General features: G+C 42.5%; 1 protein-coding gene across 1 annotated transcript in view; it reads right to left on the bottom strand.

Annotated features, from left to right (window-relative positions):
* Window positions 1-6: 6 nt before the first annotated feature.
* LOC114485287 (zinc finger ZZ-type and EF-hand domain-containing protein 1-like) overlaps window positions 7-13,396 on the bottom strand; it is a 24,319-nt gene continuing 10,929 nt past the window's right edge. Inside the window, exons 7-13 of the mRNA XM_028486456.2 lie at window positions 12,724-13,001; window positions 11,221-11,395; window positions 10,601-10,733; window positions 4,314-4,513; window positions 2,687-2,806; window positions 1,126-1,317; window positions 7-256 (exon numbers count right to left, since the gene is read on the bottom strand). Of these exons, the coding sequence (XP_028342257.1) occupies window positions 152-256; window positions 1,126-1,317; window positions 2,687-2,806; window positions 4,314-4,513; window positions 10,601-10,733; window positions 11,221-11,395; window positions 12,724-13,001 (1,203 nt within the window). The 3' untranslated portion in view covers window positions 7-151. The remainder of the gene's footprint in view (window positions 257-1,125; window positions 1,318-2,686; window positions 2,807-4,313; window positions 4,514-10,600; window positions 10,734-11,220; window positions 11,396-12,723; window positions 13,002-13,396) is intronic.

Genomic DNA, 13,396 nt, shown 5'->3' with positions numbered 1-13,396 from the left:
CAGCTTTCATGTTGCTTTATGAAGAACTGAAAACCAACTGCTCTTTGGCCCATCAGGAGTTTTTATCCAGATCTAGTTGGCAGGAGGTAAACAGAGTCCCGCCCTTACTGGTTGCCTCACTCACTACACTTTGGCTGCATCTAAATGTCCCTTACCTCTTCTGAACCTCCAGGAAGAAAGAGTCAGTCCTCTTCATCTGCAGTTCGTATATGGCCCGGAGAATGTGCAGAGGGGCATTGAGGGCGTCGTGAGCCATCTGAAGGCCACAAGGAGGAAGTAGAAGGGAGAAAATTTAAACTGCTTTAACACATTATTGATGATCTGACCTCAAAAGTGATAAAACAATTATTTCCTAAAGTTACCACAAGTTATAATTTAAGAACATCACATGGGCACTTCATGTATATAAGATATAAGCCCTAAAACATGGACTGTAAAATCTGCATTACTGTTACAAATTCAAAGGAAGATATAAAACATGGAAACACCAAAAAAAAAAAAGTAATGCAAACAAATGTACTGTTAATAATCAATAATTACCCACCAAATTGTATTTATCGCTAGCTTCTCTAGCAGCTGCCTTGCACTCAAGTTTGATAAGTGGCACATAAATCTAAGTACTGGACTTTCTTTTGATGTTTTTAAAAACTGTACTTGCTTTTCTTATATCTACCCCATACTCTCTGTTTACTCTTCACATAGTTAGACCCTTTGAAGTCCAAGCCCTTGCCCATTTTCACATCATTCTGAGGAAGAGTGGATTATCCAGGGAAAGTAAAGAGTGTGTCTGAGAAACTGTGAGGACAGACTGTCATCTGGTGATTTACGGACAGGCCTGAAATTACATGCAAAATTTTACGAAAGTATTTGCAAGTATAGTTTATGGGAGAAACGATCTAAAGCTTTTGGGTCCATGACCCCCAAACATTAAGAACTACTGTTGTAACAGGGCTTTTCCATCCCTCTGGAGGAATTCGGCACAATACTGACTGAGTTTTCAGGAAGTGCATTCTCAGGACATCAGTCTGCAGCATTTTCACATGGAGGCTAAAACACAGTCCAAGCCAAAGAGAATCCATTCCTTAGAGTCCCTTCCTCAGGCCACACAGTGACCCAAGAACGTACCAAGAAACATATTCTGGTGGGCTCATCCAGGCTTTCGAGAGGGTCTAGCTTCTTCTGCTCCGGCTCACCCGGGCTGCTGACTGACCGTTCCACCTCCTCCTCCTGGTCCCCTCGCTCATCAAGCTCCAGCTCTCCATGCTCAGCCAAAGTGCTGATCTCCTTTTTTGAAGAGTACAGCATGATGGACAAAATCTACACAGAAAGAAAATCAGGCGGGGCAGGAACATGAGTGTTTAGTGGGTGAGATCTTTAACCCTCAAAGGGTAGAAAATATCTGACTGAACCTTTTAAAAGACGTCAGAATTCACAATAAGAACGTAAAATTAGTACAGAAATATGAAAACATGTTCAATCATACTTATAGTCAAAGAAGTGCTGACTAAAAACTACAAGGGACCTTTGTGTTTAACTTTGCCACTGATGGTGTAAGATGTTATCATCCTCTTAGAAGGCATTTTGGTGAAACGTAAAGAGCTATACAAATGTTCATAACCTTTGACCTGGTAACTCATCTTTTAGGAATAATGTAAAATGTGTAAAAAGTTATACTCCTGATATGGTCACTGAAGCATTTAATAATGGCAAAAAACTGAAATCCATCTTTATGGATCATCTGTAGCCATTAAAGATGGTCGTTATGAAAACTACCTAGCAACTTAGAAAAATGGCCATCACATGACCTCAATTTTTTGCAACAGTGTGCTTCATTGCACAATCTAAACCTATGTATGTAATATAAACAGAAGGAAGAAAATTAGAAAAAGGAAATACACATAATACTAACGGTAGCTGTGTTTGGGGGGGATGAAATTTGGAGTTTTTCTTTCTTCTCTATTTTTCAAACTTTCTGAATATAAAAAATATAAGTTTTTGAATGTAAAAAAAATTTACTTTAAAATATTTCCTAGAGAACAAGAGCTCAAATGCTCACCAGGTTATCCATTAATATGTTTTAGCGTATTTTCCTAAAACCTAACCAAATCCTCCTGTGGCAACTGAGAGCTGTTTCCTGGAGCTCAGGCCTCTGTGTGACTGAGAATGGCCAGCTGAGCACTGCCATACAGAAGCAGCCTTTTCTGACCTGAAGCTGACACTTGGCACAGAGACACCCTAGGGAACCACAGTAATTCCACTAAGAAAAATCTAAGGTCTATGGCGAAAAGTAATAAAATGAAAATTATCAACTAAAATCCTACATAAAATAAACAAAAGTGAGAACAAATTTAGGAACTGATTTTAGCTCAAAGGAAGTTTAAAGGGAAATAATAATTCAAGGGCAGATTTACTACCATGATATACTTGGTCAACCGTGTGTCTCCACAAAATACTTCTCTTCCAGTATTCTTTGAACAAACATCAAATTCATTTTCTCTGACAAGGGAGGACAGGTGTCATAATCTCTATTTCCAAAAAGGAAGACAAATATAAGACACTGTTTTAACAACTGCACCAGATGAGAGCGCACAGGGCAGAACCAGCTGTCAACTGACTGGTGGTTCTAACTCCCAGGCCAGTAAATCTGCAGCAGGAAGCAGCAGCAGGAATCACCCTGGTCCCTTACTTCCAGGTCCCGGAGGAGCCACGTTTTACTGAAGCCGGTCCCTTTGCTGCACTTTTTCACCAGCAGCTTCAGCAAATCAGTCTGAAGGAAGGTAGCATGAGTCTCTTCAAAACCGTGAGCCTGCCAAACAGAAAAAGAATGATCTGCAACTGCCTCAGAGTGAGGAAGGTAAGGGTCACTCGGGGAGAAGCAGGCCTCTGTCAGAGCCCAGTCTCAGCTAGTGGCCCAAGTTCACCTTCTGGTGAAAATTCCAGAGTCAATGGGGAGGATGAAACTCTGAACCTGAGCCATAACCTAAGTCTGTTCGCTCTCTACTTCATTCACTCAGCAAGTACTTCTGAAGCCTCGTACAGTGTGTGTGCTGAGTCCTGTGCTAAGAACAGAGGTTTTACATCCCTCTCCTGCTCTCTACCTTCCAAAAGCTTCCCACTTCCCTGCAGACTGAAATCCGAGTCCCTATTCATGGCTGCCAAGGTGCTACAGGCTCCCGCCTGTCTCTGTGCTCTCCTCCCCTCCTCGGCACTGCCCCAAAGCCCTAGGGTAGTTCTTTCTGCCCCCTGACAACCAGGCCTGGAGTCTGACCTCTCCCAGGATGTAATGCTCTGCCCAGACTCCTTATCTATCACCTCAGATTTCACCTCCTCAGAAAGGCTCTTTCTGACTCATGGTGGATTTCCTTGCAGGCTCTTTGTTGTCTCCCTTGCAGTTTAGGCTGAAAGCTCCATGACAGCAGGGACATTCTTTCTAGTTCAACACTAGGTACTCAGTTCCATCTGGCCCCTGGTGCTCGACAAATAGACAAATATTTACGGAATGAAGGATCCAAAGACAGAAATGGTCTCTGCCCTCAGGGAGTTTATTTTCTCTTTCCTACTGTAATGCAAACAATTAAAACAATAGTAGATTGTGATAAATGCCATGAAATCAGCAAACAGCAGATGTGTGGTCTCAAGCCTAAAAATATAAACTCTCAGGGCTGGGCCAGAGCTGAAATGCCATCTAGTCCAATCTCCTTGTGGTGCTTGAGTTGTTCCATGGCCTCCTCGCCAGTGTTGACAAAGTCAGGGAACGCATAAACTTTCCAAATGAGATCCTTCTCTCATGGCAAGTTCTGCTGGAAAGATCCTCCCTATCGATGCCCCTCAGATGGTAGAAGAATCGTGTTCCCCACAAGTCAAGGCTTCCTATCTCCATGTCAACTGTCGCCCAGCTCTTTAACTTGTCTGTCTTCTCTCACACCAAATGCCAAACCTATTGCTCCAAGATCCCGTAAGATATTAGCCCCCTTTATTCTTCCTAGGATGAACCAGAAGGGACCGTGGTTCAGAGGGAAGTGAGAAACTGTTCAGTCAATTTTTCTTCTCATCTTGCAAGGTTATGGGCCCATTAGGTAGTGGTACCTGGTTCCATGAGGCAGGACTGAAAAATTACAGAGAACCAACTATTGGGAAAATTCTGTTTCTTCCTTAAAGTTATCCTTGCGCAAGGCGCCAATTATTTCTAAAAGTAATCAAGATCCTATGATTAACCACCCATTGAAATCAGACGGTACTTCCTTCTAGTTAATACCCTGCAGGTGTTAAATCACAGCCAGCTTCATTAGCGAATGGAAGACGCTCACCACTACCTTTAGTGTTTTGTATAATCCTTTGAGGGCCAGGGACAGGACCCAAGTTGCTTCCACTGCCTCGGGACAATGGCTGTCCATGCTGGTTTGCAGAAGGTGACTGGCAATAAAGGCAAAGTGCTGGGAGTATTGGCTCAGCTGGGCCTGAGAGTTGCTGCATTCCGGTCCTCCTCCTTTCTGGACCAGCTGGTAGTCCTTCACTGAAGGGTGATGTCAGGCAGGAAAAGAAGGCACAAAAAGCACAGTTAATACTTCCTGCAGATAAGTTTCTTCCCCAGTAATGTGTCTTACTGAAGCAAGGACTGCAGACCCCAAAACACAAATCTCTCTGGCTTCAAACTTAGCCATTATATTTAAGGCCAGCTTGCAGCTGAGCACAAAAGTGGTACTGGGCCACCTACCCACCAAACCACCAAGAGATGCAATTCACATTCCTACTACTCACACAAACAGGTTGTCTCCAAAGGTGTTAAATGAAGTTCATAAACACAGAACACATGAGAGACTTCCATTTCAGAACAAGCCTGAGTAAAAGGGATCAGATTTACTCTCTTACATTAAATAACCAGAACCCTGGAAAAATACATGAAACGATGGTTTGCAGACATTGGACAATAAGTCGTACAGGACGATGACCCCTGAAAGAAGGGACATAAACCAGGTGAGCCTTCCAATAGCCCTGGCTATCTGGAGACAATTTCCAGCCTGCACAGCATGGAGTGGAAATCCAAGTCCAGTTTTAATGAACTGAGGAGACAGAGGTCAGAGTTCAGGGAAGTCAAGGCAGCTAGAACTTATGGGGCAGAATATCAAAGAGAAGGGAGATGCACAGAGAGAGAGGTGTGTGGGAGACCCCTCTAGATATCTACAGAGGGTTCCTCAATCAAAGAGAAGGGAGATGCACAGAAAGAGGGGTGTGTGGGAGACCCCTCTAGATATCTACAGAGGGTTCCTCATGAGTATTTGGCTGAATACTGATCTACACAAATGTGAGAGGAAACTATCTAAATAGGAAACTACCTAGTTCTAGGAAAGAACTGTCAAAAAGCAGTAGGCAGAACAATTCTTGGAGTTCACAAAGAACTCTGAGAACATTCTGTCTTCCCACCAGTGAGAGTGGAAGTGTCCTAGTCGGGGGCAAAAAACTATTTGAAGACATAATGATCAAAAAAATCCCAAATTTGATGCAAACGATAAATCTATAGATCCAGGAGCTCTTTAAACCATCAAGCAGAAGAAACATAACGAAAATCATGCCAAGGCACATCATAATCAAAATGCTAAAAAGCAGTGATTAAGAGAAAAATCTTAAAAGCAGGCAGAGAAAAGAGACACATTTTGAAGAGTAACAGAGAATGACAGCTGACTTCATGGCAGAAACTATGCAAACCAGAAGAAAAAAGATCAATTTCTTTAAGGTGTGCAAAGAAAAAACTCTCAGCCTACAATTTTTTACGTAGAAAACTTCATCTCAAAGATGAAGTCAAAGTAAATATTTCTTTGGTTTGGCAGGATGAACCAAAATAATGATTTTGTAGCAGCAGACCGGCACTACAACAGATATTAGGGGAAGTTTTTCAGGAAAAAATAAAATGATACCAGGTACAAACTTGAACTTATACAAAGGAATGAAGAGCACCAGAAATGGTAAATATGTGGCTAAATATTAAAGCTATTGTTTTCTCATTTTAAGATCCCTTTTAAAGTATGTGACTTTTAAGCAAAACAAATAATGTATTGTGAGGTTTACATCATGTAAAAGTATAATGTGTGACAACAACAGTACAAAAAATGACGGAATAAAAATATAAAACCTAGTTTCTTCACTATATGTGAAGTGGTAGATTGTTTGAAGATAGACCACAATGAGTTAAAGGTGTATATTATAAACCCTAATGCAACCAGTAAAAAATTATTTGAAGGTAAACTAGTGTAAACCCTAAAGCAACCACTAAAAAAATAAGATATACTTTAAAGCTAATAGTGGAGATAACATGGAATCATTAAAAAAAACAAAACCAAAAACAACTCCATCCAAAAGCAGTTAGAAGGGGGCTTCCCCGGTGGCGCAGTGGTTGAGAGTCCGCCTGCCGATGCAGGGGACACGGGTTCGTGCCCCGGTCCGGGAAGATCCCACATGCCGCGGAGCGGCTGGGCCCGTGAGCCACGGCCGCTGAGCCTGCGCGTCCGGAGCCTGTGCTCCGCAACGGGAGAGGCCACAACAGTGAGAGGCCCGCGTATCGCAAAAAAAAAGTTAGAAGGAAAAAAGAACAAAGAACAGATGTGACAAACAAAAAACAAGCAAGAAGATAGTAGAGGGGCTTCCCTGGTAGCACAGTGGTTAAGAATCCGCCTGCCAACGCAGGGGACATGGGTTCGATCCCTGGCCTGGGAAGATCCAACATGCCACGGAGCAACTAAGCCCGTGTGCCACAACTACTGAGCCTGCGCTCTAGAGCCCTCATGCCACAGCTACTGAACCCCATGCACCTAGAGCCCGTGCTCTGCAACAAGAGAAGCCACGACAATGAGAAGCCCGCACACCGCAACAAAGAGTAGCCCCCGCTAGCCACGACTAGAGAAAGCCCGTGCACAGAAATGAAGACCCGACACAGCCATAAATAAAAAACAAACAAACAAACAAATAAATAAATAAGAAGATAGTAGATTTGAACTCAATCATCCTGATAAGTGTATTGAATACAAATGGTCTAAACATCTCAATTAAAAGGCAGGTATTGGGGAGGGATATATTAGGAGTTTGAGATTAACAGACATACATTACTATATATAAAAGAGATAACTAACAAGGACGTACTGTATAGCACAGGAACCTATACTCAATATTTTGTAATAACCTATAAAGGAAAAGAATCTGGAAAAAGAATATATATATTGAATCACTGTGCTGTAAACCTGAAACTAGCATGACATTGTAAATCAACTATACTTCCATTAAAAAAAACAACAAAGGGCTTCCCTGGTGGCGCAGTGGTTGCGAGCCCGCCTGCTGATGCAGGGGACACAGGTTTGTGCCCTGGTCCGGGGAGATCCCACATGCCGTGGAGCGGCTAGGCCTGTGAGCCATGGCCACTGAGCCTGCGCGTCCGGAGCCTGTGCTCCACAACGGGAGAGGCCACAACAGTGAGAGGCCCGCGTATCGCAAACAAACAAACAAACAAACAAAACAACAAACAAAAAAAGGGCAGGTATTGTCAGACTGGATTAAAAAAGAAGACTCCGCTATGTACTATCTACACTTGAAATGTAAAGACACAGGAAGGTTAAAGCAAAAGAATAGAAAAAGATGCATCATGCAAATGTTAGTAACAACAACAACAAAAAAGCTAGAGAGGCTACCTAAATATTAAAGTAGATTTCAGAACATGGAATATTATTAGCGATAAAAAGGAACGTTTCATAATGAAATGAGAAACAGACCATACACGCAATTATAGCTGGATACCTCAACATTCCTTTCTCGGTAATTGTTAGAATAGACAAAAAATCAGTAACAGTATAGAAGACTTGAACAGCACTGTCAAATGACTTGATCTCAATGACATCTATAGGACACTCTACCAACAACACAGTATATGCAATTTTTTCAAGTGCACATGGAATCTTATTTGAAACAGACTAAATTTTTGACCATAAAACATATCGTAGTGGGGCTTCCCTGGTGGCGCAGTGGTTGGGAATCTGCCTGCCGATGCAGGGGACATGGGTTCGAGCCCTGGTCTGGGAAGATCCCACATGCCGTGGAGCAACTAAGCCCGTCAGCCAAAACTACTGAGCCTGCGCTCCCCAGCAAGAGAGGCCGCGACAATGAGAGGCCTGCGCACCGCGATGAAGAGTGGCCCCCGCTCGCCGCAACTGGAGAAAGCCCTCGCACAGAAATGAAGACCCAACACAGCCATAAATAAATAAATTAATTAAAAAAAAAAACCAAACATATCGTAGTAATCTTTTTTTTTTTTTTTTTTTGCGGTACACAGGCCTCTCACTGCTGTGGCCTCTCCTGTTGCGGAGCCAGTATAGAAGACTTGAACAGCACTGTCAAATGACTTGATCTCAATGACATCTATAGGACACTCTACCAACAACACAGTATATGCAATTTTTTCAAGTGCACATGGAATCTTATTTGAAACAGACTAAATTTTTGACCATAAAACATATCGTAGTGGGGCTTCCCTGGTGGCGCAGTGGTTGGGAATCTGCCTGCCGATGCAGGGGACATGGGTTCGAGCCCTGGTCTGGGAAGATCCCACATGCCGTGGAGCAACTAAGCCCGTCAGCCAAAACTACTGAGCCTGCGCTCCCCAGCAAGAGAGGCCGCGACAATGAGAGGCCTGCGCACCGCGATGAAGAGTGGCCCCCGCTCGCCGCAACTGGAGAAAGCCCTCGCACAGAAATGAAGACCCAACACAGCCATAAATAAATAAATTAATTTAAAAAAAAACCAAACATATCGTAGTAATCTTTTTTTTTTTTTTTTTTGCGGTACACAGGCCTCTCACTGCTGTGGCCTCTCCTGTTGCGGAGCACACGCTCCAGACGCGCAGGCTCAGCGGCCATGGCTCACGGGCCCAGCTGCTCCGCGGCATGGGGGATCCTCCTGGACCGGGGCACGAACCCGCGTCCCCTGCATCGGCAGGGGGACTCCCAACCACTGCGCCACCAGGGAAGCCCTTGCAGTAATCTTAATAGGACTGAAATCATTCATAGTATGTTCTCTGACCACAACTTGCAATCAATAATAGAAAGATATCTGGAATATCCCCAAATATTTGGAAATTAAACAACAAAATTTTAAATAATCACAGAAGAAAGAAAAAAATCACAAGATGAATAGAAAATACTCTGACCTGAATGAAAATGATAACACAACATATGAAAAATTATGGATGTGGATAAAGCCATACCTAACAGGAAATTCACAGCATTAAAATGCTTCTATCGACAAAAAAAGAAAGGTCTCAAAATCAGTGATTTAGACTTCCACTTTAAGAAACCAGAAAAAGAAAAAAGAGCAAATTAAACTCAAAGCAAGAAGAAATAAGGAAATTAATAATGGAAAGAGAGAAATCAATAAAAGAGAAAACAGATATAACAGAAAAATCAATGAAACCAAAAGCTGGTCCTTTGCAAAGTTCCAATAAATTGATAAATCTCTGGCTAATCTAGGAAACAAAAAAGAAAAGATACAAATTACCAAAACCAGGAATGAGAAGAGGCATCTGATACCCCATGTGAGGTTCACAGAAATTAAAGATTTACATTTTATAAGACCCAAATTTATCCCATAAGTGAATGGAGAGATATACCATGCTCCCAAGTCAAAAGACTCAGTATTGGTAAGATGTCAGTTCTCCCCAAATGGACCTATAGATTCAATACAATGCCAGTCAAAAGTCCAGCAGGTTCTTTAATAGAAACTGACAAGCTGATTCTAAAATTATACAGAAAGACAAAGGAACTAGACTAGCCAACAATTCTGAAGAATAACAAAGTTGGAGAACCTGATTTCAATACTCAAGAGAAATCTACAACAGTCAAGACAATGTGGTATTTGCATAAGGAGAGATATACAGATTAATGGAAGGTAACAGAATCCACAAATAGACACAAACATACATGGGTCAATTAATTTTCACAAAGTTGCCAAGATAATTCAATGAAGAAAGAATAGTCTGTTCAACAAATGGTTGTAGAACAATGGGATAGTGACATGCAAACAAACAAATAAATAAATAAACCTTGACTTTTACATTGCACAGTACACAAAAATAGCACAGACAGTGCCTAGTGCTGAAGCTGAATGATAAAGCAGACTATTTCAAGAGCAGACCTGGGCACATAATGATGTACCTTCACTGTTCTATTGATGAAACAAAATGGAAAGTGACATGAATGCCAATACAATTATGTGAAGTTATTTTACAGTCCTGTAGCCACCTGACTCCATCATATATTTAAATTACCCATTAGAAAACAAATGACACTGGCAAATGAAAAGAGCTAATGTTCAGAACCTAAACATCTAGCCAACCCAAAAACACAGAGCCATATACACAAAATAACAGTGTGGAAAGGGCCTTCAAAGTGATTCCAATTCAACCACATCACTTCAGAGACAAGCAAAAAGAAGTTCAGGGAGCTATAACTTGTTTTTTAAAAATTCACATGCAGGGGAAGAGCCAAGGTATCTTAACTGCTTTTAGAGTATACAGAGATTAGACAACTGTCTCTCATTCTTAGAAAAAAAAAATTATGCTTGGAACCTGTTTTCCTCTTCCGGGTTTTGACATTGACGATCACAGCCCTGTTCTTCTCAGTAAAGTGCTTCAAGATGATCACATTATGTGGTTCATTGGCATTATCCATATAAACACAGCGGGTCCCCGCGCAGAGGACCTAAACATGACACAGACAGAAAAGGCAGCTCAGCAGCACATAGAGCACAGCGCCTTTTGCTTGTGCCGCTGACTTCAACGAGCACTCAAGGACAGGGTTCTTCCCGTCTCTAAGTCCAGGGCCTGGCACAGGTCTGGCACAGAACTGGTTTAAGTGCTTGCTGGATAAAGCCATGTTTTCACAGTCCTCTTCATCCCAACCAGTTGAGAGATGTGAAAAGTAGAAATGAGATCAAGATGAATGCCAAAGTGAACAACTGTATTTTGAAGTTCTCTGTAATTTAATATATGACAGTTACCTATTATTCAAAGGCAAGAAAATGAATCAAATGGCTAAACTGTTAAAAATGCAAGTTGAACAAACCATCCCATAATCTTAAAAATATACCAATACTGTAAAGGCAAATTATACAACTAAAGAAAAAAAAACTTCCAAAGATATACGCTGTGCACGTGATGAAGAGGAGGACAGGCCTTCAGTGGCATACCTGGGGGAAGCCGACCAGCACCAGCAGCGTGAAGATGTTGGTGTGCTTCAGCTGGAAAGGCAGCTGCTTGATGCAGTGGTCTGTGAAGGTGGCAATGACGTCACGCCAGAGGGGGGCGCTGTTGAGTGACCGCAGGATCTCCGCCATGGAGCAGGCCCAGTCCAAGCCCACGCGGCTAGAAGGCAAGAGCTCCATTAGATGGCAGCGCACAGGCTCCAAATTCAACTCATCAGGTCGCCACACTCTAAGGCAGACCCAGAAGCATGCCAATGAGCCATTCATTATACTAATTTAAAAACTACCAGAATGTTAAGACAACTCTTTATCTGATCAGGAGCCTACTCCTCTATTCTTTCTTTACTTAAAGGTTTTCTTTAAATCATGAATACATTGTTGTGATTTATCAAATGATTTTTCTTCACTGGTTGATATGATCACATTGTACTCCCTCACTCCCATTTTGGTTGTTGTCAATGTAGTGATTTTATTTTATTTTATTTTATTTATTTATTTATTTATTTTTTTGTGGTATGCGGGCCTCCCTCCGTTGTGGCCTCTCCCGTTGCGGAGCACAGGCTCCGGACGCGCAGGCTCAGCGGCCATGGCTCACGGGCCCAGCCGCTCCGCGGCATGTGGGATCCTCCCAGACCAGGGCGCGAACCCGGTTCCCCTGCATCGGCAGGCGGACGCGCAACCACTGCGCCACCAGGGAAGCCCCAATGTAGTGATTTTAAAACTGTAAACCCTCCTTGATTTCCTGGAATAAATGTAAAGTAGTCAAAAACAAAACAAACAAACAAAAAAACTACCAGAATGATGCTTTTCATATAATGATAAGTGTGTGTGTGGGGGATATCAAGATTTGTTACTTTATATACTCAAGTCTACAGCTATGCTTTTAAAAATCTCTATAAAAGGTCACGCACACATGTGCACTTGTGCACACTCACATTCACGCACAGAAAAAAACGCACAGGAAATATATACTAAAATAGCACCAGGGAGTTCCCTGGTGGCCTAGTGGTTAGGATTCTGGACTTTCACTGCCATGGCCCGGGTTCAATCCCTGGTCAGGGAGCTGAGATCCTGCAAGCAGTGTGGTGGCAGTGGGGAGAATAAAACAGCACCAGATGCACTGATGTGGTACAAGGCAAGGTGATTTTTCCCCCTCATTTTGGTTTTCCAAATTTGGTATTGTGATTATGTTACTTTTATATAATGAAAATAGATCTATTTTCTTCAACCCCGAAGCCTACACTTATTACTCTCAGGAAAGAACAAAACAGAATATATATCACCAGAGAGTGCCCAGACTGCACAGCTATCTTCGTGTGGGTTTTAAGCGCAGTTTTAATGTCGGTTGACAGTGTTGCTAATAAAACAAATTCCACTCTCACAAAAGATCCCTAGACAAGAGCACAGAAGCACGCTGAAATTAATCAACAGCCAGATCACTGACCTAAAGAAATGAACACCAAGGTGGGGTAGAGTGGGGGTGGCTACCTGTCCAGACACACAGCTCCCAGGCTAAAGAGCAGGTGGGTGGTCTTCCAGCCATCTGGCACAATGGAACTGTCCCCTGCTGCAAACAGGTTGTGTTTGGCTGAGAGGACCTTGGTCACTGCGGCATCTACCTCCACTGGTGAAAGGCGGATGATTAACTGGCCGAGAAGACCCAGGGTGAGGTGATACGTTTCATTCAGGTGGCCTGCGTTTGAGATGACGACCTGGAACATGAGTGGGAGCACGTGCTCCAGGTCTATCAGGGGGACCGTGGGATCCTGTCGAGAGAGGAGAAGAATCTGTTCAATACAAAAATCTATGTAACCACCCCAACTAAACACTCCATTCTCCTTCATATATTATTTATAACTGGCCTGGTGCCAAAGGAATTATGCAGTGTCTTTCACAAATGGCTCAGGGACAATCGACTGTGAAATAAACATTCTCAGGTATCATCTTACAATCCTACTTGTAATTTATAATCCTACCCCAGGGATACACAGATGACTGCAATTAACAGTTAATTTCAGTATATGGCTTTCCAAAAATTTTTTCTATGCATAACACTACCCACCCCACCCCTCCTTTTTTTATTTTCATTTTAAAAAAATTTTTTATTTTTTGCGGTACGCAGGCCTCTCACTGTTGTGGCCTCTCCCGTTGCGGAGCACAG

This window comes from Physeter macrocephalus, unplaced genomic scaffold (assembly GCF_002837175.3).
Source record: "Physeter macrocephalus isolate SW-GA unplaced genomic scaffold, ASM283717v5 random_1410, whole genome shotgun sequence".
NCBI classification, from domain to species: Eukaryota; Metazoa; Chordata; class Mammalia; order Artiodactyla; family Physeteridae; genus Physeter; species Physeter macrocephalus.
The sequence above is the reverse complement of the archived record's forward strand: the minus strand, read 5'-3'. Positions and strand labels throughout refer to the sequence as shown.